The 27,709-nt window shown below is 39.1% G+C and overlaps 1 protein-coding gene across 3 annotated transcripts in view; it reads left to right on the top strand.

Moving 5' to 3' along the window:
- Positions 1-27,709, top strand: part of ABCA4 (ATP binding cassette subfamily A member 4) — a 73,505-nt gene that overhangs the window by 39,897 nt on the left and 5,899 nt on the right. For 2 of the 3 annotated variants that reach the window (XM_064663944.1, XM_064663943.1), the window contains exons 21-46: positions 68-292; positions 2,896-3,073; positions 4,424-4,555; positions 5,269-5,408; positions 6,360-6,497; positions 6,765-6,952; positions 7,903-7,993; positions 8,578-8,783; positions 9,199-9,247; positions 9,768-10,009; positions 10,394-10,518; positions 11,202-11,300; positions 12,304-12,493; positions 14,735-14,829; positions 15,755-15,787; positions 16,933-17,038; positions 17,175-17,249; positions 17,733-17,902; positions 18,849-19,026; positions 20,445-20,560; positions 22,205-22,352; positions 24,214-24,337; positions 25,115-25,244; positions 26,128-26,248; positions 27,213-27,275; positions 27,387-27,493. In XM_064663944.1, the coding sequence (XP_064520014.1) occupies positions 68-292; positions 2,896-3,073; positions 4,424-4,555; positions 5,269-5,408; positions 6,360-6,497; positions 6,765-6,952; positions 7,903-7,993; positions 8,578-8,783; positions 9,199-9,247; positions 9,768-10,009; positions 10,394-10,518; positions 11,202-11,300; positions 12,304-12,493; positions 14,735-14,829; positions 15,755-15,787; positions 16,933-17,038; positions 17,175-17,249; positions 17,733-17,902; positions 18,849-19,026; positions 20,445-20,560; positions 22,205-22,352; positions 24,214-24,337; positions 25,115-25,244; positions 26,128-26,248; positions 27,213-27,275; positions 27,387-27,493 (3,469 nt within the window). The remainder of the gene's footprint in view (positions 1-67; positions 293-2,895; positions 3,074-4,423; positions 4,556-5,268; positions 5,409-6,359; positions 6,498-6,764; positions 6,953-7,902; positions 7,994-8,577; positions 8,784-9,198; positions 9,248-9,767; positions 10,010-10,393; positions 10,519-11,201; positions 11,301-12,303; positions 12,494-14,734; positions 14,830-15,754; positions 15,788-16,932; positions 17,039-17,174; positions 17,250-17,732; positions 17,903-18,848; positions 19,027-20,444; positions 20,561-22,204; positions 22,353-24,213; positions 24,338-25,114; positions 25,245-26,127; positions 26,249-27,212; positions 27,276-27,386; positions 27,494-27,709) is intronic. The other variant, XM_064663945.1, reaches the window with a different exon arrangement.

Genomic DNA, 27,709 nt, shown 5'->3' on the forward strand with positions numbered 1-27,709 from the left:
TATCTCTAGAGATAAGAGGATATTTAATTTTGGTTCCTTACATCTTGGTTACTTTTGGTTTATATAGAAAAAATTCCAGAGTCAGAAGGCTGTGTGGATCAGAAGACCATGGAAGTGGGAAAAAATGAAAGCAGAACAAATAAATCTGAAGAACCTGAAAAAACAGAAGAAAAGAATGACAACCAGGGGAAGAAGGACGGTAAAAACAAACAATGTAAACACAAACGAGAAAAAGAACCCGGCGAGCAGGGGAAGCCTAAGACAGATGTCCAGGACAAAGATGAAATTAATAGTAAGGAGAGAGAGCAACCTGAGTACTTTTGAGATACCATACTCATTATACTTCATAACAAACTACACATAGGAATGATTAGAGCCAACCTACAAGAGCCCAGTAGGCTGCAGATGATAGCATGCAACTGCCAGAGACTGGCTCTCACTGATTCATCTACATTCATAATCCCTTAGAATATGTTAGCCACTACGTATAAGACAGCTGCTCTCCTGAAGAGCTCCATAACTTGTTTTTTATTGTGCAAATGCAGGCTGTTTCTTTGGCAAGTTAGCATTCATGCTGAGGGAAGCTTCAAAGACAGATGCATTGACTCCTTAGAATTAGAGCCATGACTTCAATAAAAATACTTGTGTTGAGAGGAATGTTCTTCCCACCTAGCCCCACCCCTCCTCTTTTTTTTTGTCTATCTTTAGTATGTCTTGCATCTGTAGGGAAAGGCTGGTTTCAAAGGGATTTATCTGAAGTGCTCTGTGTGTCTGTCTGCACCCTTTTCTGATGCTGACATTAGCCACCACCTAAGAATTCCTGAATGACCTGCCTTGTTTTCAAGTCCCAATGTCTTTTTTTGTGGGGAGCCAGAGGAGTTTTTTGTATGTGATGCTCAGAGGAATGCATGTGGATTCTGTAGCACAAGTGACTGCTACTGGCAGCTTTGAGCCCATTTTGACTCTCTTGAAAAGCTAGAGATAAAAGTGGGGCCATCAGAGCTCCTCACGTAGGCACTGAAAACATGCATTCAGGGTGAATGGAAACAGGACAGGACTTCAAAAGAAAAAAGACAGGCAGAGGTCAAAGGTTATTTCAGCCAATCTTCTCCTAATACTGCCTTATCTTTGTGGTGCTGTATTCATCAGTTCCCTGTTCCAGCTGCTCCATGGCCACAGAGGAAGGACTTTTTGCCTGTCACTGCACAAAAAAAAAGCCCGCCTTCCCTTTCAGCCACCCACACAGGAGCTAGGAGGCTTGTGAAGAAGCCAAAACCAGACCTAGTATGGTTCAATGGCACAGTTTCCAGAATGGTTTCATGTAAGAGCTAGTGCTTCATGTAAGAGTAATGGGATTGGAAATAGTAGTTCTAACAGCTTAACTCCAAAACTAGCACAAGTTGGCAGAGCAGGGCAGATGCTGTAAATATATCCTAATTGCTTGATACATTTTAAGCAGAACTTCCACCAGCACCCTATCCACATCCCCCCAGTGATGGCATCTCTGAAGAAAGACCTAAATGGCCCAAAATTGCACAGAGGATATAGGATCAGAATGGAGAAATATGAATCACAAAAAAAAGGGAGCTTAACCCTCCACTAAGTGTCCTTCAGGTGATGCAAAGCAGATACTGGGGGAGATCATCAGAGAATTTGCCACAGAACTTGTCAGTGAGTCTTGCAGACAAATATTAATTGAGCTCATGATACATATAAAACCAAGGAAGGTGCCTCAATTGCCAGTATATGCATAACTATTTAGCCAGACTCGATGTGAACTTCTGTCAATAGAGAGATGTTTGTATTTGTCCCAGTAAGGTAAATGGAAAGCCAGATTCACAAAGCAAAAGAAAAGTTATCTATAAACATAATTTTATTTACAATGAGACTACCCATTCTAGATTGATTATTTCATCTGATTTGTAATATACACAGCTCTCTCATATCCAACATATTTGGGACTTTTTCCTGAGTGTCGTCTATAGTGACAGTCACACAAGCTACTGAAGGAGGTGGGGCTGGTTTTGCCCAGATGGCATTGGCTGTTCTCCACACAGGCCTGCTGGGTACTGAACAATTTAAGTAAACTGGAATTGCAAAACAAGCCTCCCTACAAAGCCTGAAGCATTCTGTGTAAACAAAAGCGGACAGGGTCTTTAGTTTCAATTTCTCAACCCCCATAATTCATATTGCCCAAGGGCTTAATTTACTTCAAAGGAAGTTTGTTTTGTCTAGAAGCTGATGCAATAAAACATCCTGATGGTGCTATTTACAATAATGCGTTTTTAATCCTGAGAGAAAGCCATCTCATGTAGTGTTCCTGTTAGGTACTGTCTAAATCCTGAGCTGGCCTCAGCAATGGGGTAAATTTCACCTACCAGGATTGAAGGTAAATTTTTTTTGTTGTGTTTTGTTTCTGTTCTGGGGAGATTTTTTAAGCATCATGGTCAAAGAATGCACAGCTGGACAGATTATTTGAATGGCAGATTTCAGCCTGGCTAGAAAGGCAACCTGCTGTTTGTTTAATGTAATCTCTCAACCTGTCTAAGTATCTTCAGAAAACAATCCCAAATAATCTTCCAGGTACACAATTAGAACAGAAATCAAGTTCCAGTCACCTGATCCAATGAGTTACCTCTCCACAGAGCACCACAATTCTGGGCTTCACTTTTCCTGTCATTGATATGAGGGTAAATCTAAATAAATTGGGCTGCAGTTAGAAATCTGGCATCAGTTTGGTACTGGTGTGACTTGGAGAATCTGGCCCTGGAACATGATGCTGTGTTTTACTGGGTATATGCTATTGCTTCTGCACTTATTGATGTGTCATCGTCAAACTAGGGTTAAAACAGGTGTTTTTATTCTCTTTTCATTCTTAATTTTTTGCCTTTCAAGTAAATACCTTCTTTGAGCCTGAGCCAACAGGACTGATTCCAGGAGTATGCATTCAGAACCTGGTGAAGATTTTTGCAAACAGGTCCAAGCCAGCAGTAGACGGGATGAATATTACATTTTATGAGGGTCAGATCACAGCCTTCCTTGGTCACAATGGAGCAGGAAAGACAACAACCATGTAAGTCTCTTATTTTAAAAGAAGCAAATCCAGGGCTGTGCTCTATTGCTGTATCCCAAGGAGCAGTCTTCTCTTTTCACTCTTTCCTTGTCTCTCTCCACCCCTGCAGCTGGCTTGAGACACAGCATCAGGCTTTTTCCAGACAGGGAAATGCTGCCCCTAGGCACAGAGAACATATCCTGGATTAGCTAAAGCCCTGGGAGGGAGGCAATACATGACACAAACAAGTGAAAGTCTAAAGAGAAGGAAGCAATACTCTCTCCCAGAATTCATTTCCCATGGCCAAACTACCCTTAGGTGAAGAAGGAGAAGGATCTTCTGGCTAAAAGGGCTGAAGATTTGCAAGTCACCACAATCCATGTGTTCTTGGTTTCTCTAACTGGCTTGAAGTCAGTCACATTTTTTGGTCTGTGTGCAAAGGAGTATAAGATATAGACCCTCTTTAAATAAAATGGTTACATGGATGTGAGATCCATGTCCAGATTAAAATGTTACTCTTGTCCTAGAACTCTAGCATCCCAGGAAGCCATACTCTAGGAATGTTTAATTTTCTTTATATGGAACTTTATTTGGCAAAATAGGATTAATTATTAAACAAAACATTTCATGAATCTGTGACAAGGTCATCAAATGTTGAAGGAACTGAATGTGTTTCATTATGACTTTTTCCAGCAGAATACTTAGGATTTTTTAATTAAAAATACTAAGTATTTTTAATTAAGCACTTTAAGTTGCTTTTTAATTTTTTTAATTGTTCCACAAGGAATATGTTCAACTCAAAGTAAAAGCATTCTAATCTACTGAAATGTTTTGTAAACTTGGCTTTTTTTGTTCTCCTGATAAAACCAAAAATTTGTATAGCTTTGAACTTTTTGGAACTGAAAAACCCAATATTCACCAAAATGTAGTAACAGATGCCACCCATTTGCAACATAACGTTTGGTGCCCTTCTGTTTTATAGAAAATAAAGGTGTAGGGCATGAGTCAGTATGGCCAGAAACCTCAAGCCATTATTCTCTATCTTCATCCTAGTGAGCTTCATTTTAGACCCCTTTATACGTAGGGGTGAGGTAACATGCTGAAAAAGCTACCTGAAACAGAGGAGCTGTCTAAAACAGTTTTTTAATGGAAGCCAGAATCATACAGACAGGTGTATCAAAAATTATGTTAGCAGATTCTCTCTGTAGCAGGGCAAGAGTACTTTCATGCATGCTTTTCACCAGATTTGTTTCATCAAGGCCTGTAGTAAGAGATGTAAGCATGCTCCATCTAGTGGAATCATGCGATGTAGCTTCCTAATCTAGCGCAGAAAGATAGGAGACAGGGAATTTCCTCGTTCTGTTTTCCCAGGTCAATACTGACAGGCCTCTTCCCACCAACGTCCGGAACTGTGCTGATTGGCGGCCTGGATATCCAGACTCACATGGACTCCGTTCGGCACCGAATAGGCATGTGCCCACAGCACAACATCTTGTTCAATCAGTAAGTATCATTCCATACCAGCTTTAAGAAGAAGCATCCTGGTCTGCATGTGTGAAAATGCCCAAAGCCTGTGTTGTTTCTCTTACTGTGCTGGCAGTAGATGTGTTTCAGGAGCACTTCTTCATCTCTTAACACTCACATGGGGTAAGTGTTGTCCTTCTGCGGTAGAAATCTCCTGCATTATTTTGCTGGAAGCACGGTATTTTCTTAGGAAAATGAGAGTGGTCTTGGTGTTTTCTCTTGCAGTGTGAGTTAGCAGGAGTCCATCCTGAGGCTTCATACACTATAATTTAAGACTCCTAAAGAAAAAAATCCAAGGTGACAGTGCAGTAGCAGGAAACTTTTATGTCCATTTTGCACTACCACATAACCACTTACTGCCTTCTCAGGTGATTTCCAGCTTCACTACCATTAGTTTGTGTTCATCTCAACAGCAGGCTCTCTTCCTTAATGCAGCTCCTCATGTTAGCTCCCACTTTATTCCCATAAATGGATGGTTTGATGCCTGCTATACTTGTTCCTTTAGTAGCAGGTTCTACTTTGAAAAGGCAGAGAAAGAGCCTATGACATCCAAGATCCTGAAGAAGATCTTCTAGGGTAATGCAACCTCTTTTTTTAGCAAGATAAAGCTAGAGTGAATTTATTGCTGCTTGGGAAAAGAACCCAGCTTATTCATTTAAATTGTCTTGGTGCCTTTCTGTCTGATTTCACAGCCTTACTGTAGCAGAGCACATCTTGTTTTATTCTCAATTGAAAGGAAGATCCAGGGATGAAGCTGAGCAAGAGCTGGAAACAATGCTAGAAGATACAGGCCTCACCCATAAAAGGAATGAAGAGGCTCAGAATTTGTCAGGTGCCCACATGAATGTTCTAAGATGGTTTTTCCTGCTGCCTTTTCTTTGTCTTTCACAGAATCACAGAATGGTTTAAGTTGGAAGGGACTTTAAAGATCATCTAGTTCCAATCTCCCTGTCATGGCCAGGGACACTTTCCACTTAGACCAAGTTGCTCACAGTCCCATCCAACCTGGCCTTGGGGCAATTATTATTTGAGTTACATGTTTGAGGCCATATTCTGACACATCAATGTACACTGGGAAGGTCTTTATTCTCAAAGAGTAAATGGGACTGTACAAGTAGTAAAGCTGGCACAACCTGTCCCTGAAACTTCCATTTCTTTCAAATATACAACAAATTTGAATATACTTAAAGCTATTACTTTTAAATAAATATATATTAAAAATTGATTAATATAGGGAAAAAACAAAATACAGTGTTCTATTACTTCAAGGCAAATGAAATATTATACTATCATGCTGCCCCACTGTTTGGATCAGTGCTCTGTAATACCGTATTATTTGGTAGGAGTAATGTCTTTCATTCTAAAGGTCCAAATGCACTTAGCATATTTGAACAACTCTCACTTTCAGATTCAAAAGCTGATTTGAATAAATAGGCAGGTGTTCTTATACTACTTTGTCCTGATTGCAACTATAAAAGTAGGCTAGTTTTACAAAAGAACCTGAAAACCTCATATCTTCCTGCTTTTGCTTCTGGCAAGAAGCAGAAAATGCTAGGTATAGATGAAAAAGATAGATATATAGAGATATATATAGAAATGGAGCAAGCTGTTATGAACTTTGGAAGAAAAATTACTACTGATTTAACTTTGCAGAAATATTTGTCTGAGGATGGGTTTTGTTTTATTTGTAGCAGTTTGTCCCCACACCAAAAAGCAATGTAAATACATACCTACCACATATGTAACTCATCTTAGACTCCTGGATGTGTCTGTCCTCTGGTAGGTGGAATGCAAAGAAAACTATCTGTTGCCATTGCTTTTGTGGGTGAAGCAAAAGTGGTAGTCTTGGATGAGCCCACTTCTGGAGTTGATCCATATTCCAGGCGATCCATCTGGGATCTTCTGCTGAAGTATCGCTCAGGTAAGAAGTTTGAGAGTAGAAATTGTTTAATTCTGTTGGCTTTTTTTAAACTTGTCATAGACCCAGCATGTGCCTGCGTCTGTAAACTGTCAGGAGTAGTGGGGTACGAAAGCAAGCAAACAAGATTCTTTGGACAGATACCTATGGTTGTGGCAAACCTGGGACCTGATTTTGGTGCAAAGAAAACCCTGCATTAATTGACAAAAAAACTAAGCACAACTTTGAGTTCCAGAGAAAGTCCATGCCTTGAACATTCATTCCTTCTAGGCAGAACCATCATCCTATCAACCCATCATATGGATGAGGCAGACATCCTTGGAGACAGAGTAGCCATCATATCCCAAGGGAAACTCTTCTGCTCAGGCTCTCCTGTATTCCTGAAGAACTGCTTTGGCTCTGGCTTCTATCTCACTCTTGTTCGCAAGATGAGAAACACAAGAATTGGAAGGGCTACAGTAAGTATGTATCTCCTTCCCTGCACATGTAATCTCAAAAATACTTGCACTGCACCAAGGTAAAAAGCAATTAGGTGCTGCTTGAGACAGTGTACAAAACAGAAAGCACAGAATCACAGAATGATTTGGGTTGGAAGAAACCTTAAAAATCATCCAGTTCCAACCCTCCTGCCGTGGGCAGGGTCACCTTCCACTAAACCAGGTTGCTTAAAGCCACATCCAGTCTGGCCTTGAACACTTCCAGGGATGGGGCATCCACAGCTTTTCTAGGCAATCTGTTCCAGTGCCTCCCCATTCTCACAATGAAGAATTTCCTCCTAATATCTATTCTAGCCCTATCCCTTTTCAGTTTAAAGCCATTCCCCCTTGTTCTATTGCTACATGCTTGTAAAAAAGTCCTTCTCCATCTCTTTGGTAGCCCCTTTTAAGTGCTGGAAGGTCTCCCTGGAGCCCTCTCTTCTCCAGGCTGAACAATTCTAACTCTGAAGTTGCCTTTGTTCATATACTGGTCTTTCTGATGCTTGCTTTTGCAATACACTGATTTTAAACATTATATAGTTTAAGTAAGTAGCTCAGACACCGGAAGAGTCTACATTTATCCACAGCTAAACCAGCCTCACACAGTTTGACAAGTAGGGTTCTGGGTTCTTTCTGCTGCTAGTAGTGCTTCCACTCTTAGTAGCAACACAGTCTGTATACTCATGGCCACTGCTAATCACATTTCCCCAGGCATTTTGTATGCAATTTAGAATGGACGGGTATGATTTGTGCAGGTGGAATTATGTTTTCTGCATTGCTTAATCCAGTCTTCAGATGACTTTCAGTCTAGTATGTTCAAGATGTTCTGGATATATTTTTCACTGACTCAAGCTGTTCAAATACTGACAACCCTTACATCCTGTTTTGTGTGTATCTGAAGCACTTTCATCTTTTTTCCTTGTCCATGCAAGTCACTTTGTAGCTGTGGATCTGGGTGCTCCTGTTCCTGCTCCAGCTGCGTGCACAGGGATGAAGAAGGAGCTCCAGAGCTGGAACTGGATGGTAAGAAGTGGGATGGTTCATCATTCCTGCACATAGCTATGTCTTCTGTATGCTGCAATCTTGTCTGCTTCTCAGCCCTCTTCTTTGGTCCTTGTGTCTAACATTTGTATTGTATTGTAACATGAATTTGATGAGGCTACTCTGTGATTTTGCCCCTTTTTGGTATATATGTGTTCTCAGGCACAGATGATGAAATAGAATTTTGTGTGCTTAGAAGCAAAGTATAGAGTTTTGAACTACTCTGCACCAAAATGTGTAATTTGGTAATGAAAACTGAAGCATATCTAGAGCAAAGGAAACTGATTTTCTCAGAAAAAAAAAATTACTTTTCTGCAAAGGAGAAAAACTTAAGTAGATATTCCTGAAAGTTTCATTGTGCTTTATTAACAAATGAAATAGTTTCCTGCTACATAGTTCCAAAGCATGAATAGCAACATAGCCCAGTCTAGTACAGAATTAACTGAGATATCTGTGAGTTATGTAATAAAGCAGTCCCCTTTTACATTGCACAAACAACAGCTTTTGAAATCATGCTTAGTAAGGTTAAATATTCATTCTATGAACACTGTTTTGACTTTTCACAGGAGATCTAAATGAGCTAGCAGAAGTAATTCACCATCATATTCCAGAAGCAAAATTAATTGAAAGCATTGGTCAGGAACTCATTTACCTTTTGCCCAATAAAAACTTTAAACAGCGATCTTATGCCAGTCTCTTCAGAGAACTGGAGGAAACACTGGATGACCTGGGACTCAGCAGTTTTGGAGTTTCAGACACACCACTTGAAGAGGTAACAGGCAGATGAAAATACTCGCTGATCTTACCATAAACCACCAAAATGTTTACTGAGACAGTTCCTAATCTTAAACGCGTAAGTCATGATTCCTAATATACCCTTCAAAACCTATTCACATATACTGTGGCACACTCAGAGAATCTTTGAGAAGGGCATAGAGAAAAGATCCAAGCCTTATGTCATTGGAACATGACTCATTAGCCTGAAATATGTGCTTTTTTTTGTATCTTTGTTCATTCATTTATTTTCGGAGGTATTTCATAAGAGACCTCCGGTTGTATAATAAGTTGAAGTACTGAAAAGGTATCCAAATTTTTTTATGTTACATTGAAGGATGATGTATGATGTTTTAAAGGTCAGATTATTGCAACTGTTCTTTTCTTTACTGAGAGATATATTTCTATGACAGGTTTTCCTAAAAGTCACAACAGAAGCTGACCCTGCAATGCAAAAAACAGGTAGAGATCCATGAATCTGTATTTGATAGACTTTTCTTGGGACTGTTCTTTATTCTGAACACCCTGTAAAGAGGAGCATCAGAACTTTCAGCCTTTGTATAGCGTTTTTTGACAAAATAAATTTAGTCAGCAAGTATCTGTTTTTAGGGCCTGACATGATATCAGAGAAACAAGATCAAGTCAGCAGAAAGACTTGGATTTAGATTAGATGAGGTTCTTAACTATGTAAATAAGAGTGTAGTGTCAAGCACTCAGATGTCAATGATTTTAGTAGTTTTATAAAAAGTTCTTTCCTGTCCGTTAGTCCATAAATTACAAACATGATTAACTTGTTGATCCTGCTGAGTAAGAGAAGTGTTAACTCCTGGTGTCACTAAATACATCCACAGTGAAAACAGTTGTAATAAAACAATCTTGTGATTATATACAGTTGGTAAAATCTGGAGATCATTAAAATATTTGTGGTACTTCATGTATGGAGGATAAAGTGTCTTATCTGCTGCTCCTCATCTTAACCTAGGAGACACTCAAGAAAATGGTTCTACTCTTGGCAAAACACCTACTGAGAACAAACCAGCTGAACAAATCACACTGAAAACTAATGACACTTCTCGAATGCCACTAGGCAAAGCAGGAGATCAAAATGAAGGCAAAGGGTCGCGACAATATAAAGGTTTTCAGCTTGTACATCAGCAGATCAAAGCACTGCTCATCAAACGGTTCCACCGTGCCTCCCGCAGCCACAAGGACTTCCTAGCCCAGGTATTGACTGACTTTTGCTGTTCTTGATTCTTTCTCACAACATTCTCAACACTGTCTTTCCACCAGTGGAAAGCAATAGAGGTACTTCAAATGGGTAATTATAATTCCAACTCTTCTGCCTCTTCTATTTCTTTCTGCCTGGAGACTATCACCTGCACCAAGTTCATGATTCAATCACTAGTAGCCCAACATTTTGTTTTTAACATAATACAGTTCTATGACAACCAGAATCTTAAGTGATTGTTGATGTTCAGGAGCTAAACTAGATTAGATCTGTGTGTTCCTACTGTCCCTCCTTTGTTTACATATATTATGAGATATGTACAGAATCAATCTACAATGTATATATAATAACTTAATGTGAAATTTTCATGTTCCCTGCAGGTTGTTCTCCCTTCTAGTTTTGTGTTGCTGTCTCTAATACTTACAGTCATTATTCCTCCATTTGGAGAATATCCCGCCTTAACATTACACCCTTGGATCTATGGACAACAGTTTACTTTCTTCAGGTAAGAGGAATCACAGTACATCTGTCATATATACACCTTTTCCTCCCTAGGATCATGGGGGACCATTTAGGATCATGGGAGATTTAGGATCATTTAGGATCATGGGGCCGTGTCCCATTGGGCTTTTCTCACTCTGTGTGATATAAAAAAAAGATTAACTCCACTGGAATCAGCAGATTTAAAATAGCACAAAATTGGTGCAAGTAGAGAAAACAACTGTTAATGCATCTAACAAATAGGCTTTCAAATACCTTGCTGTCTTTGGTAGTCTCTTCTTCCTACCTGAATTTGTGGTCTCTACACTTATAAAATTACATATCCTGCCTAACAGGAGATCCAGATCTCAGCAAATGAAAATGCAGAATATGTTTGTCATCTTCTGATTACTGACAGTACAGTGCTGAGAGGACAGAAATGAGGATTCAAGCTTTTTTGGAGAATATTGCTATTGGACTATGTCAGAAGTTATGCCTTACTATTAGGAGAAAAAGGACCATTGTTTATCCTGTTAACCGTTTTGGAAGGTTCTGGGATTTTACATTAAAAAATAAAACAATTGAATTATCAGCATTTGGAGAGGGGCAGTTGGTTCTGCCATATGACTGTTCTTCTCTAGTTCCTATGCGTATTCCACTATGACAGTTTGAAAAAATATTTTATAAAGTCCTATTTTATCCCCTTAGCAATGAACGTCCTGGCAATGAGCAGATGGTCTCCCTTACTCATGCTTTCTTGAATAAACCAGGGTTTGGAAATCGCTGCATGAAGAATCAGCCTCTTCTGTAAGTTGCTGGCTAATTTCTCTTGAACAAGACCCTAGCAGAGTATTACTAGTAGAATTTGAGATGTGAAGCAAGAATGAATTGGCTTGACTTTTCACTGAGCCAACACTTCAGACACGTTGTTGGCAATAATATCTAGTATCAGGTCAAAAGTAACAAACAAACAGCAAGACAATACGGCCACTAGATTAGGAATGATTTGCAGTGCTCAGTGTGACTAACTGGAAACCAGCTCATGTAGGCTTGTATTGAGTTAAGCAACCTTGAAATTTGTCAGTAGGTCAGTGGGCCCAAATCTTCACAGCTTCCCTGGCACTTTCCATGTGCGAGTCCCTTCAGGTTCCTCCTGTTCCCACTGGCGTGTATGGAAGCAGTAACTTCAGCAATCGCTCAGATTGGGAAGAACCAATAGGATGATTTGAAACTATTCTCGCTCTGAAGTGAGGGCAGCATTAGTAGAGCTCTAACTTCAGCTTTTGTTGTTGTACCTGCCTGTGAGTCCTGCTTTGGAGCCATTTGTCACTGGCTTGCTATGCTTTGACATTTGTTCCATTTCTCCTGCCTCTTTCCTAGTCATTATATGCAGCAACTTGATTTTTCTGGCTGTCCTCTCTTTTCCCTTTCCTCTCCTCTACTTGGTACAGCAGGAACAAAGAGGAAACTTTAAAAAGAGAAAAGATGCTACATGAGCAAGGAAAAGGATAGCTTCTTCACAAAGATATGTGTCCAGTGCAGATTTCGTGTGTATTAATGGGTCAAATATAATCCCCTTGTTCCTTCAGTGTCCCATCTGCAAGCTAAAGACAATAAACTTGGCAGAGATGTGGGAGGAGATTATATTTTTTCATGTTTACCAAGTACTCTAAAATGCTCTTCTTATTTGTAACTCACAGGATAAGGGTTGAGAGGGGAATGGCTTCTGAGAGCATTGTGATTTTGTGGATATGTGAGTTCTCATGAATTGTTATTTCTGCACAGCTTAAAGCTCTGTTCCTCTACACAGGAACTACCCATGCAATAATATGCCAACTGCCTGGAGCACACCTGCTGTTCATCCTAACCTAAGCGGCCTGCTGCTGAGCCAAGAGTGGAGCCCCGAGAATCCATCACCTTCCTGCAAGTGCAGCACTCACAAGAAACTCACCATGCTGCCAGAATGTCCTCCAGGGGCAGGAGGCCTCCCACCACCACAGGTTGAGTCCTCATGCTATAGATCTTTGTAGAAAAGTTTCATGACAAGTGCTGGAAGAGGGATTATTGTGTAAGTACCTTGCCATGCTAAATATACATGGAAGGAATTGAGTACATTTTTTTAAGGGAGCAAGAATTGCTGGGATTTGGAATTCAGTTTCAGAGGTATTGGAAAAGCTTACCCATGGAAATGAAATTTGATTAATCTTTTCATCCAAATCGCAAACTTTTCATGTAGAAGAAAATCACAGAAATTTTAACAATTTGTTGCATAATCTTTAAAAAATCTTACTTTCTTTTTCCTCAATGCAAATTCTATTTAGAAGATTACCTTTCTTTAAAGAAGGGAAGAGAAGGAGGGAGGAAGAGGAAAGAAAATGAAAAAAATTTCACAATTTTCAAAAACGTGAAGTGGGGTCATCTCATTAAAATGGAAAAATTAATATTCAGTCAGCCCCAAAGTATTATTTTTTTCTGTGTCTTTCAGTTCCATTTGTAGAAAAAATGTTCTAAGCTGGCAAAATGAATGTTTGTATGCATGTGCGTGGACATGAGTAATTTAATAACCACTGATGCTGTATGGAGGAGAATAGAGCTACATCCCCACCTGCTCCTATGATCTGAGTAATGCCCTTTCTAAAATGTGCTTGCTCTTTTCAAGAGCAAAGGAAAATTACAGCCTGTTAGTGTTTACATTTTATAAACGCTTTTCTAAGAAATTAAACAGAAATGCAGCCACTCTCAGAGCAATAGCTCACTAATTTAATGTCTCACCATGCACACAGCTTGGCTTTAATATTCCTGTTTGCCAGGCTGCACACATTAGCCAAATGGCTAAAATATTTCTAGTTTTTATAGAATCATAGAACTGTTAAGTTTAGAAAACAACTCTAACATCATCAAGTCCAACCGTTAACCCAGCAGTGCATCTTCACCACTAAACTGTATCCCAAACTGCCACATCTAGACATTTTTTTAAACACTCCAGAGGTGGTCATTACAACACTTTCAGTGTCATGATCTCTTAAAAATACTGACTCAGCTTGCTTTGATCTCGCTATCACTGTTCGTAAAACAACAGTTGTTTTAAATATCTGTAGAATTCCTATTTAGGAAGAAAATAAATTAATAAAGTGGTTGTATTCTGACTTAACAGCATCCCAAGTTATTTCTGATTTCCAAGTAATCCCTGTCCAAGAGACAGAGTTGAATTTTGCTAATCACATGCTAATGTATTTCAGAGAACTTTAGTCTAAAACTTTGATTCCAAGTCAGATGTAAGGGTTTTTATTTGTTTATGGGGTTTCTAGTCCTCTAGATGAAATGTGTTTATTATAACATTATCCTGATAATTTTGAAGGATATTATAGTTTTGTATAACTTGTCAGAATGAAACAGTTCACATTTGATTCTGCAGGGAAGGCACAGTATGTAAATTATTGTAAATTATGTCTAAGCATAGACAACTCATTTAATGAAAGCACTATGAAGATGCCTCCAGTCTTCCTGTTTAGAATCAGCTAGACATCTGTAATGTGTCTTCTGTGTCATCTGGCACTGTCTTTCTGTGGACAACTGTAGGAACTTCTGGAAAGTTCATTAGACTAATTTCTAGGACATTATCAGATCATTTCAGGCTGCGAGTTTTGCCCTCTGAAACTGCCCAGGAACCTTTCTAAGTATATTCTACCTTGGGATAAACTCAGCAAGTGTGAGATCTTGCATTTCACGGTGATCCTGTATTTACAAAAGACTCAACAAATTTGTCATGTGGCATGATTTTTATTTAAAAAAATGAAAAAAGAGAGTAATTTTCATTCAAAGTATCTCATGTGCTAGTGAGGGTGAAGTTTTCATATTAATTTTTACCTAAAGCTGCTAGAGTGTAGAAAACTACCTTTCTTTTTTTTTTTTTTACTGGGACCTCAGTTTGTTTGAAAAGCTTTCTTTTTTCACACTGAAGAAAAAGTCTTGAGCAACCCTGACCTGTGTTGCAAATAATGGTTTCAGAGTGAAGTGCAACTGTTTTGTGTCATGCATCGCAAACTTGATTTCTTCTGAAGTCTTAGTAAAGTATGTTTGGGCTAGAAAGTGAATGACCTACTCTCTTTCAGTGATACTACAAACCTGAGCATTTTATCTGAATCAAAGCCACTTTTGCTGTTTTTCTGACAAACTCTTAGTTAATAGCTTGAGAGACTGTAAAGTTTACTGTGATTGATTAGGTTTTCATTTCTTGCCAGAGAGTGCAACGCAGCACAGAAATTCTTCAAGATCTGACCCATAGAAATATTTCAGATTTTCTGGTGAAAACATATCCCACTTTGATAAAAGGAAGGTAGGGATGAATTTCTCTTTATTTTTCACATGCAGTATTTTGTACCTGGCCATGAAACTCTTATTTAATGATAAACATAGCAGCTGATTTGCCACAGTGTTCTGTAGACTTGAGCACCATGTCCATATTTCTAATGTAAGACTAGGAGAGGCTGATTTTAGGCGAGTTAAATATTTTCAGTTATACCCATTTGTGTAATCGGGTGCTCCTTTATAGGCAGACTTGTTTCAGTGTTGATGGAAAGCCATGTTGATGGTGACTGTGTTAATGGTGAGAAAAACGGTGCCTTTGTACAGCATGGTGAACTGCCTTGCAGAAATACTAGTTTGTCTCCCTGAAGAACTATAGGCACACCAGCATGACCATCTGCCTGAGTTAATTATCACTTGTTTCCCAGAAGCACTAAAGAGCAGCCAAGAACAATGTTACATAGATACATCTATCCTACTGATAGCTCCTCCGCTTCCTGACTGTTGTTCATGGTAATTAGCTGTGTGGGGTCCACGGCCTATTATTTCTGATTCAGACTTGCTACTTTTTCAATTCCTGGCAGAGTTCTTGAAATTCCCATTATATTAGCTGTGTGCTACTGCCTTTGACTGATTCCTCTTAGCTTGTGTCATAATTGCTTTAGGTACATCTTTTAAAATCAATTAATTATGGATTAGGGTGGCCCAGTATATGTTGCTTTAGGAATCTTTCTTGTCTCTGTATGATTGGAGATGATCATGTCAGAAAACAAAACAAAACCCCAAAAACACACTGCAGGGGATACCAAAAGTCTTGACAACCTGACGACTCAAATTAATAAGAAGCACACTGAAGATCTACAAAGTATAGGTATTCAGTTTTACGTTTAAGTCTGACAATATCATTGACTTTGGTTTTGTGCATTGAGAGACAGGATTCTCTTTGTCTGTTTCAGCTTGAAGAGTAAATACTGGGTCAATGAGCAAAGGTAAGAAACCAATTCACAGATTAAGGTGGTAAATAAAGGAACAATGTTTAACCAGGGAGCCTCACAATGTTTCTGGAAATGGCCGAGGGGAATTGTGGCAGATAGTGTAGAACAAAGAGATGGCTTCAGTGGGAAATAGGTTGGGGATCAGGAAAGGTCTTATAAAGACAAGGGATTATATTTGTTTGAACTCCCCCAACTAGGATGAAGGCCAGAGGGGCACAATGGAACTATCACAGTTCTATTATCTAAAGGAGTCAAACTAATGGGAACTGAGTGGTGGAAAGTTACAGTACGGTAGTGCAGAATGTTGTGCTGGTGCTCTGACACAGCTCTTTCAAAGTGCTGCAGAAAAAATATAAACCTTTCAAAAAAAGGACCTGAAAAGATGAAACCTAGACACCAGCCTATTAAATACAGAAGTAACAACCACAATTCCTCATCCCTGCTCTGTGCACGTGCTGTAGTTATAAACCAGATTCGGCTAGTGCTGCACACTTAGGGAGAGGCATCAGCTAACCCCAGTGTGATGTCTGCACTGCAGATACTAAGCTTAGAAAGATGACTGGTTAGACTGAAGCATATACTTATTTCCTTTTTCATCAGCAGTAGGAGTTCACTTCAAAGACAGCAGCTGGATAACTGGCTTCCTTCACAGAATATCTGCTTATTCATGTGTAAACATTGCTTTATATGGGATTAGACTTCAGTTCATCTTGTGCAATAGTATTTATCATTATGGAGTACTGGCTGGTACCAGCATTGGTGAATACCTGTTCCTCTCATGGCATCTGAAATTTTAACTGAGGTCTGCGCTGCCCTCAGTCCTCCATGCTGTCTAAACCATTATATGTCAATTATCTTGATTTTTGCACTGTAGAAATCACTGTTTCCTACAAATCTTTTATCTAAATAATTTTCTTTGGATGCTGGCATGAACCTCTCAGAAACTGATAGAACTTCTATTATTTGTAAGCCTTGTAAAGACCTAATAGAGCTTGTTAGTAAAAGAGTAGAAATCACTATACATGAAATACATGATTTATAGAAATTAAACTTGTATTAAGTGGATTTTTAGTGTTTCCATCAATGTACAGTTCTGGGTCTATGGTACAAGTTATTGATGATAATTTTCTCTTTGCTAGATATGGAGGAATTTCTATAGGAGGAAGACTTCCAGTCCTTCATGTCTCTGGAGATCAAGTTGTCAATTTTTTAAGTGATCTTGGCCAAATGATGAATGTTACAGGAGTAAGCAGGATTTTTTGTTTATTTGCTTGGTTGGTTGGTTGTTTTTTGGCCCCTTACTAAAGCATTGTTACAAAGCTGAAAACCTGAAGCATCAGATTTCACCCAGAATGCTGATCTTTAGCCTTTTTTATTTTAGGGACAAACTTCACTGGCTGCTGCTAAAGAATTTCCTAATTTCCTTAAATATATGGAAACTGAAGATAATATTAAGGTATTTTCTGGAAGTAGTCTGCTAACTCACAATCTTTCTTGACATAGATTTCAAATTGTGAGAATATTGCTGGTGGCATTCCCAGATGCAAGAAGAGCTGAAATGCTATACTTCAGAAATAACTTGGCATTAACACTGTATCCTATATTATAAGTAATTCTTATTTATAGTATTTCAAATGCGAGATTTTTTTTAACTATGTTCTCAGTGCTTCTTGCTGTCCTAAATACTCCAAGTAGTACACTATATTTTAAAATGTGTTTCTATAAAATCCTTCAACAGCAGTTGTCCAATGCTTTTAAAAGCATAGTATGTGAGCTCCTCCTGCAGGACTGTGCCTAGAAACTATGAATTCCTGGTGCTGGATTCGCCCCTGCTCACAGTGCCCACCAAAGTAGATAAAAGGCAGCCAAGTTTTCTCCTGCAGCTCAGGGTTATTAGTGAAGGCTTCTTAAATGAATCTGTGCTTTCTGACTCTTTCAGGTGTGGTTTAACAATAAAGGCTGGCATGCTATGGTTAGTTTCCTCAATGTAGCCAATAATGCAATCCTTAGAGCTAACCTGCGGACTGGCCAAGCCCCTGAGGAACATGGGATCACTGCTATAAACCATCCTCTGAACCTCACCAAGGAGCAACTCTCTGAAGTCACTGTGTAAGTTTGTCTGTGCTCTGCTTCTGGCTTTTACCCCTCCATCTCCTGGCAGCTTGGGACCTCCAGGATACTCACACTCTGAGGAGAAATAGTCCAGGGACAGATTGTGGAGGCCTTTCCCTGAAGTTTTATTCTAAACAAGAATGTATTCCTGTCTCATTATATTCCTGTAAGAGTTCATTCTCATCGCACACAGGAACTATGACCAATGGTTATACTATTGCATGTTTCTGTTGATTCCCAAGCGTGAAGATTCTGAAGTCTTTGTTCATGCTCCAAATCCTATACATGTACTTGTGAAATAAAAATGTGTAATGAAAAATGGAATGAGAAATTGTTCTTAACTGACTTCAGGAAGGCAGAAGTCAACAACCTCTGTTTTGGTACCAAGGACATCACACAGGTAGATTTTCAATGGCATGTTGTAGGGTTGGTGTATTCCATAATCTAAAAGTCGTTGTTTCTTGAGAAATATATCCCTAAAAAGACAAGACTTTCCACTCACATCTCCTATTAAGTTCAAAATTCAGTAAAACTGAAAACTGTGCATTATAGCACAGAGACAAAATCTGTGCTTCATCTCACTGTCTTCAACTTAACTTCCTCTTTTTCCAGCTACCAGAGCACTTTGGCTATTGTGCCTTTATGTCTAGTTTGAGATGTCTCATATGGGAAAGGCTGTCAAACTGAGATATATATAGAGAGAGAGTTACACAGAATGAAGGCAAGTGAAAAATCAGAGAATGGTGCCATATTTGTTAGCTACAGTCTCCAAAACAACTTGGGAAAATACACTAGCACACTTTGAAGTTGGAGAAGTCTTCTACTTAAAAGTAGACTTGCTGCTTCTAGATCTTAAAACACCCTCCAGATTCCCCAAATGCTCATACAGTGTTGTGTTGCATCCATTCCCTTGCTCACAGTTCCTTCTTGTGCTCTGTTTTAGACTGACCACTTCAGTGGATGCTGTTGTTGCCATCTGTGTGATTTTTGCCATGTCCTTTATACCAGCCAGTTTTGTTTTATACCTGATTCAAGAACGTGTAACAAAAGCCAAGCATCTCCAGTTTGTCAGTGGTGTGAGCCCTGTTATCTATTGGCTAACTAACTTCACGTGGGACATAGTAAGTAACTGCTGGTCTGATTTCACAGCTTGTGATTATCTTGGATGTGCATGAACTGGGAACTAATTGGTGAATTAAGTCAAGGTGATTCTAAGCATTGCAAAGTATAAATTTCTTAAAGTGTTTCTCAGAGAGCATGGTAAGGATCTGACCTCTGAACTAATTAGAGATGCAGAAAATAATTAAGGTGCACAACTCATTATTCAACTAACAAAGCTGAAATTTTTGTCATCTTAGGATTTCCAGTCCTTACAACTGACTATATAATAAAGTACAATTTACCATAGCAGGGAAAAGCCTCATTGCTTGGTGCTAGTCACTCCTGTCCTCTAGAAGACCCAAAACATGTTTCAAGATGTCCAAGAAATCTAAGTGGGGAAGATTCACTGGCTGCTGGAACAGTAGCTGTAGGCCTGACAAAATACTCTAGGATATCTAAAATGACATAGATACCTTTGTTTAGGTCTCTGTATTATGGTCACTGTGTTGTTCTGAAAAGATTTATACCACAGGTCCAGGCTTGTTTAGACAGGGCTCAGCTTCCCTCCTGTCACTCCTCTGGCCACTTTGTCACAAAGGAGACAATTCTTCACCTGGCTGAGGAACCAGGGCAAGTTTTCCAGCCATGCCATCTCAACAAAGAAAGCAACCAAGGGCTTATGCAATAAGAAAACCATGAACATAGAATTGGAAAAGAAATAAAAAGAAAAAAAAACTTGAAATACTTGAAAAGCCCAAAACTCTTCAGGCTTTGAAAAGTGCTCTCTCAGGAGAAGATAAATCAAAGCATTATTTTAGTAAATGAGGGGAAAAAAAGCAGGTCTCTGAGTTCTTGTTCCCTGCTGTTCACAGCAGCCTCCCAGCAGCCTCCTTGACAGGAATTCTGCTTGGCTGTTGCCCTTGACAGCATGATGCAAAGGTATTAAGTGGTGTTAGCAGTTCTGTGAAACGCCACCTTCCATTCTGCATGGGGAGTTCTGTGCATTTCAGTACAGTAGTGCTACTAATACTGAACAGAGAGATTGAGCAGCAGCCAAGCATTTAGCCTCCTCCCAGGAATGTGGCTCAAGTAACTAGCTTTTTCCTTTGCATCACCAGAAACACCACTTCCCTTGCATACCCATGGCCCCTTTCTGTGGGAAGCTGGCAGCAGGACCATAAAATAATTGACTCACAAACCATAATCTAAGAAACAATAATGTATGTTGTATTTTTAATGAACAGTCTGATAAAAGACATCTCAGAAAAATGTTGAGTGTTGCCAGGGACCCTTTGATCCAAAAGCTTCAGTGTGATTAGTCTAACTCAAATTCTGGTGCTCCTCAATATAAAATCTTACTGGAATGATGTGTAGGATCTGGATATGTTTGCAGACCTTCTCGGTCTTACACACTGATCTTCACCCTGTGCTGTGGCAGGTGAATTACTCACTGAGTGCTGGAATGGTTCTGGCCATATTCGCTGGATTCGACAAGAAAGCGTACACTTCTCCGACTAATCTGCCTGTGTTTGTTGCCTTGCTGCTTCTGTATGGGTGAGTGGTCAAGGTTATTCCTGCAGTTCGGCCCTGTATTTCACATGGAAATGATTTCATGTTACTGAGCTCAGTACTTAGTGAAATCCAGCTTTAAAGAATAGAGCTGAGTGGATACAATACGGGTTAAAACTGGATTCTGTCTCTGCTGCAGGATATTTGCACGCTCTGCCTGGACACATGCTGCAAAGGAGATTCTTTTGTCACTGCCTTACATTCTTAAACATTAACTGTGATCCTTACAGGAAAATATATTTGTTCAGTTTGCTGCTTTCTTCCTTGTACATTGTGTAGGAATTTAGTGGTTGTTCATTTGCCACATTCACAGCCACTACTAAAATATCTTTCAGGATTTAACCCAAGGGCAAAGAGTACTAAGTCTTCAACACTTTTTTAAATTGAAATGAATGTTTTCGTTGACAAAACAGCAGTTTATAAGGCCGACTGAAGTTCAGTCTCATTTAATTTCTCTCATTTAATTGGTGATTATATATTTTTATCTATAAAATCGTACTCCTGGTAGCACTTCAGCAGATGTAGTCTAGGCAAAGCAATTGATAAGATCTATTTGTAGACTTAAAGAGAGAAATTAATCTTTTCATATCCTCCTATGAATATCACAAATGGAGCCTAAGAGGGAACAGTTCTTTTTCTGTGCAAACCAGCTTTAATTTTCTGAAGTTATTGTGTTCTTTGAATGAAAATCCTCAGAAAATTCAAAGCATTATCAGCATTTAATCTCTGTAAAACTGCTATCAGAATGTTAATTAGTTTTAATTTTTCATTATATCTTTTTAAAGTACAGTAGTTGTATCTTTAATAAGTTGTCTGTGGCATTGAATATTTTTTTTAAATATGGTAATTCATGGCTGTATGGATGGACATCTTAAATGTCTTTGCATATTTTAAAGCATCAGCCAAGATGAAATTTTCAGAAAAAGTATAATCACTTTTGGCAGTCACTTCGATAATTTCATAATTTGCTACTCAAAAAATGGAAAGAAAAGTCAAATTGTAAAATTGTATATTAGCCCTTGTGTCCAGCTGCAGTCACAATTGGAAACTTAGAATGATTCTTTCTGACTGCATGTGTCTTGTCCTGTTAAACAATTTGGGTTGATGTTACTGAGTTTTCCCTGATCAGATTGGTTGTTGCTAAGCATTTTAAGTTTATTCCAGAGGAATACCCCTCTCAGGCTGCTGCATGTGCATTTGCCATTTCCCAGAAATCATGGCACATGAAGCTCCAAATCAGAAATAAAACAAGCCATTGGTAGAGGGCTTAGGAAATAATATAAAAATTTACAGTTTGTAATTTCTTTGGACAGTTCCAAGGGGTGAGGAATATCTAGCTAAGCAGAACAGTGTGTTATGTTTCTTATTTGTCCCTCATGGTGTACAGTCCAGTGAGATGGGGTGATAACAACCTTGCTAGCATTAAGTTTTCTTAATTTTAGCAAAAAAAACTGAGCAGAAAAGAATTCTTATGTAGTAACCAGGGAGAGAACACTGTAGTGGATCTCTGTCGGTTACACCATTACATACACTTAGGATGAGAGGAAAGCTCAACTCTGTGTTTTCTTTAGGCCAAGTGACATAAGAATACTGAGAAGTTATCATAGTTTTTCTATCTTTTGCATGCAGGTGGGCAGTAATTCCCATGATGTACCCTGCTTCTTCTTTCTTCAGTGTCCCTAGCACTGCTTATGTTGCATTGTCGTGCATTAATCTCTTTGTGGGGATCAACAGCAGTGCCATTACCTTCATCCTGGAGTTATTTGAAAATAACCCAGTAAGTAATGTTTTTATTGACCCCTGGCTTTAGAGAGCTGTGCAAAGAGCATCCAAGCATAACCATCCCTAACAGTAACTGTCTTTCTCTACATTACCATTTTTTTCTGGCAATAAGTAGACTGAGAAACTTGCTGAGTAACTGCAGTACAGGTGAGCAGATAACCTAGAGAAGTGACTCAGAGCAATTGGTATGTAGGGCTGCACACGCAAGGAATGACATTGAGTGTTTTTCATACCTAAGAGCAAACTTCTGTACACTTTCCCAGTTGGGGAGGTGGCAGCACAGCATTTCATGCTTGCTTCTGCAGTCTGTGTTGTGTGGGAAGATGTAGATGGTAGGCACTTACTCCTGCTGGTTTTATTGTGTTAGAGGAGATGTTCTACTTATAGTAGCATTTTGAGAACTGTCAAAAAAATGAATTTAACACCACCAGGAACGTAACAGAATACAGCGAGTGCCAAGATAGTTCTTAGAGAGGCTAAGAGATCAGTTTATGAAGTGCTGTTGTCTTGTATGCACTACTGCTATCACCTCTACAGTTGCTCAAGCTCTGGCCATTACATTTGACACCCCTTCTACATCTGACAGCAGTCCAATTAGCTATCATTACTGATAGTGCATTTTCAAACACTTTGTGCAGCATTGTTCTTTGCTATAAATGAGAAACAGATCTTGGTTAAATTCGTGGTTTCAAGGGCCGACTTGACAATACTGTCCCTGCTGTTCCTGCATTCACAGACATGCTTCTTGTTAGCACAGGGTTCAGTCTAGTGCCATTCGATCTGTGGGACATCGTGGCAGCATTGTTACCTTTGAAAACATGTCTCTCTTATAGACATATCTCCAGAGGGAAGATGGCCCTTCTCTGGATTCAGTGCTCATGCAGCTAGACTGCTGCTGGCACTTACACTTTTTGCACTAAAGTCTACTGTGTATTTATTCCCAGACACTAGTACTTCTCAGTATTGTGGCAGCTCTGACTATTGTCATGGTTTCATCCCAGTCATCAACCAAGCACCACACAGTCACTTACTCACTCACTGCACACCACACACCCTCCCCATGGAATGGGGTAAAGAATCAGAAGACTAAAAGTGAGAAAACTCATGGATTTAGATAAAGACAGATTAATAGGTAAAGCAGAAGCTGCATGCACAAGCAAATCAAAACAAGGAATTCATTTACCATGTCCCATTGGCAGGCAGATGTTCAGCCATCTCCAGGAAGGCAGGGCTTCATCACACATAAAGGTTACTTGGACAGACAGATGCTGTAACTCTGAATGTCCCCCTCTTGCTTCTTTTACCCCGAGCTTTATGTGCTGAGCATGGCACCATATGGTCTGGGATGTCCTTTGGGTCAGTTGGGGTCAGCTGTCCTGGTTGTGTCCCCTCCCAGCCCTTTGTACACCCCCAGCCTCCTTGCTGGTGAGATGGGGTGAGGAATAGAAAGGGCCTTGACTCTGTGCAAGCACAGCTCAGCAACAGCTAAAACATCCTTGTGTTATCAACACTGTTTTCAGCGCAAATCCAAAACACAGCCCCACAGCAGCTTTACATGTTACCACCAGAATTACATTATCTCTGCTACATAGAGTAATACTTCATTACAAAGACTATTTTTTCTCCTCATTGACAGTTTTTGAAAAGCACTTTCTCTGGTGCAATGTATGCCAGCATTCTGCTGTGCTGCATTTTATGTTCTTTGCATGTAACTTGATAAATACTGTTTTCTCTGTTGTAAGAGCACAGAACATCCAGTTTCTCTGACATGGCAAAAAACTTTTCACTTACGTTGCTATGTTTTCTTAAGCAGGTCTGGTTTCAACAGCTTATTATGTTGTTTCTGTTTCTTATAGTCTTTGCTGAAGTTTAACAAAACATTGAAAAATGTGCTGCTTGTCTTCCCACATTTTTGCCTGGGCCGTGGGCTCATCGACTTGGCCATGAACCAAGCTGTGACTGAAGTATATGCAAGGTTTGGTAAGTAAAGCCGGTAAGCAACAAGTTATATCCGTGTCATGTGTCCAGACCTTAGATGAGATGTTTGGAAGTGTTATCTTGGAAAAGTAGTAACGTTTCTGAAATTCTCACCTCTCACATCATCAGATGGATGAGGACTAGGAAAGTTCACCCTCTCTGAAGGAAGACAGCTTCTGATATTGCTGCCAGAACTCTATGGCCCAACCAGTAGTCTGCATTGGAAATGAACCCATTTGTGCAGTGCCAGACTCTGGTGTCTTTATATCCTTTGTTCAGAATTCCTTAGATCGTTACAGGAGGATATATTATGTCATTTCATTTGAATTCTTTGGTTAATGTTTAAAGTGACTGTTGTTCTTCAAATACATCCTCTTAGGATGTGGTTGCCTTTGGTATCAGACAACTTATTAAAAGAATAGCAGACAACTTATTAAAAGAATAGTCATACAGCAGAACTCATCTCATATTTTTATTGACCAGAACTCATATTTTTATTCAGAAATAGGTGTCTTTTCACATAATCTATGCAAGTTTCATGTTATGATACCTAAATTAGTGTATATTCAGAGAGCTTATTTTATTTTTACTCTTATGCAGCAGCTGAGCTTGGAGTGCATTTTGTTAAGAATCTTTATAAGACACTGAAAAATGAAAACTGTTAACTGATCATGAGGAAATAAAGTGCAGTAAACCGTTAGGATTAGGCCTGTTGTTCTGAAGAGCAGTGTTTTTTTCCAGCAGTATTTCACCTTTCTTTCTGGTGCTCTTTCTCCAAAGGCGAGGAGCACGTTTCCAATCCCTTTCAGTGGGACTTTGTTGGAAAGAACCTGGTTGCCATGGCTGTTCAAGGGGTTGTGTACTTCATTCTGAATCTCCTTCTGCAGCGCCGTTTGTTCTCCACAAGATGGTTTGTCTAAAAGCTTCTATTAATGTTCCTTTGTTAACAGAATGAGGGTCTTTTTTATGTCTCTATGTCCCTCTTTTTCTTTTTTTTTTTTAATTTTTCTTTGAATTTGTCAGCTTTTTACTTTTCTATTTACTTAACTGATCTCACCTTAATTTATTGATACCCTGAGTCAAGAAAGCTTTTAAAAATGTTCATTATCTTGACAGGATTTAAGAATATTTTATTTTAAAAGTTGGATTTTTTTGAAGTAAGACTGTAATGTAATATTTTTTTCATTTAAGACACTGTAATAGTGAGATTTTAAAATTACTTTGGAAAGTTTGTAGTGTCCTAAGTACTGTCATGAGTACTAGCCTGACATCCCAAGACAGCAATTCCAGTCTATGGCACAGGACAGTTGTAGCCTGGACACTATGCAAACTTCCCGTCTCTGCTTTACCAGTGTGCCTCTTCCTTGATGAAAACAGGTGTGAGTGGGTCATTCAGTCCTGTTCAAGATTGCCAACGAGAGTACTAATTGGTACAGTTATAAAAATACCATCTTACAGACAGAGCTACTCAGAACTTCCATGGAACTATCACTAGCTACTAAGAGCAGCCAAATAGTGAAAGCTGTGGCTTAGGGGCTGTTTTTGTCATATCAGTGACTGACAAAGCATGTTGTTTTGAGAGAGTAATTTCCTCCCTTTTTAGTATTTAGAGATTAACTTTCAGAGGTCAAGGATTCTCCCAACAGTGGGAATATTCCAGCCAATGTCATGTTGTCAAGTTTCAATCTCACTACTTCCACTAGTCACATTTTTGGCAATTGATTAGCCATAGTTTCACACTGTTATTCTGTTATTCTGCACCCAGAGCAACTCAGTATCTTGGTTTTTTCCAGGTTTGCTGAGGCTGCCATGTCACCTATTATTTGTGAAGATGAGGATGTTGCAGAAGAAAGAAAAAGAATTATGAATGGAGAAAACAGAAGAGATATCTTAGAATTACAAGAATTGACCAAGGTAATATTTTGAGAAGAATGAAACAAATAAGTCTAATGTAAATTCATTCTTTCAGAATGTACTTCATCTGTGGATTCAGGTTGTATTGTTTTCAAAATCAACCTCATGCCTTAGAAAACAATAAACATTTTAGAAGTCAAGGTTATTTCCTTTGACTAGAAATAAATAGGGGAGTCCTGCAAGGATAATGCAACTCTCCCTGCTTAAGTTGGGGTTTTTACCTCTAATCATCTGACATGACTTATCTACTGAGTGTCCATTTCTTTTTTTCTACATTGCTTTTTTTTTCCATAGGCGAGTTTCAATCTCAAGTAAACTATTTGGTTGTTTTCACATTGAGAACTACAGTTATTCCTAATCTATCTTCTTTCCAGACATTGAAGGCGTCTGAGTTATGCTATAAGAATGCATGCAAGCTTGAGCTACACAAATATAAAGATTACACACATTGCTGAGATCTCATGAATAGATAACTGGGGTGTCATTCTTCAGCCTATCTTGCTGTATTGTTCCACTTGGGTTTGCTTGTCAGAGATCCCTTGAGACTGGCTCAGACTGGTTAGAGCCTTGGTGCTGACGATGCCAGCATTGTGGGTTCAATCCCTGTACGGGCCATTCACTTAAGAGCTGGACTCGATGATCCTTGTGGGTCCCTTCCAGTTCAGAATATTCTGTGATACTTCATCTCAGCAAAGTATTCAGTCTATCTCCTAGTGCTAAATATATGAAATAAATGGTTGTAGAAAAGCAGAAAAACTGGTATTTTTAGGGATGATCATAGGTTTATTTAATGTAAATAAATTCTGACCTTGTAGAATGGTTATGCTTATTAATTTTTCTATTTACTCCTTAGTTCTAAAGTTGCCTCATCCCAATAGCATTAAACTAAAAAAATTTAGAAGGTTTTCTTTGCTGTAGGTGTCTTGAAATAGGAATTTTCTCTTTTTTTCCCCCGTCAATATAGATTTATGCAGGTCAGCGCAAGCCTGCAGTGGACAGACTCTGTGTTGGCATCCGTCCTGGAGAGGTAGGTTATTCAATAACACTAGATTACATTCCATGGATCAGTTCAGATTTTGTGACACTACTGATTTGCAAGTTGGAAATACTACAGAATATTATAAATTTTGCAATTTAGTGCTTTGGCCTTTTGGGAGTGAATGGGGCTGGCAAAACAACAACATTCAAAATGCTGACTGGAGATACTGATGTGACATCTGGAGATGCTATAGTGGCTGGCAATAGGTAAGTACCTTAAAAAAACCCCTGTGATAATCCATTTAGTGGAGTAGAAATGTCCAGATCATACTCTGTGATCCAGCAGCTCTATGGCACTGAGACCACAGCTAACACACATAAAGTATTTTATACCTTTAACACTGTTTAAGATCTGTGGCTAAGTTGTAGTAGTGCCAACAGTGGGACAAGGCAATCAGATCTAGTGAAAAGAGCTCACAAACA

Source organism: Pseudopipra pipra, chromosome 9 (genome assembly GCF_036250125.1).
Source record: "Pseudopipra pipra isolate bDixPip1 chromosome 9, bDixPip1.hap1, whole genome shotgun sequence".
In the NCBI taxonomy this organism is placed as follows: domain Eukaryota; kingdom Metazoa; phylum Chordata; class Aves; order Passeriformes; family Pipridae; genus Pseudopipra; species Pseudopipra pipra.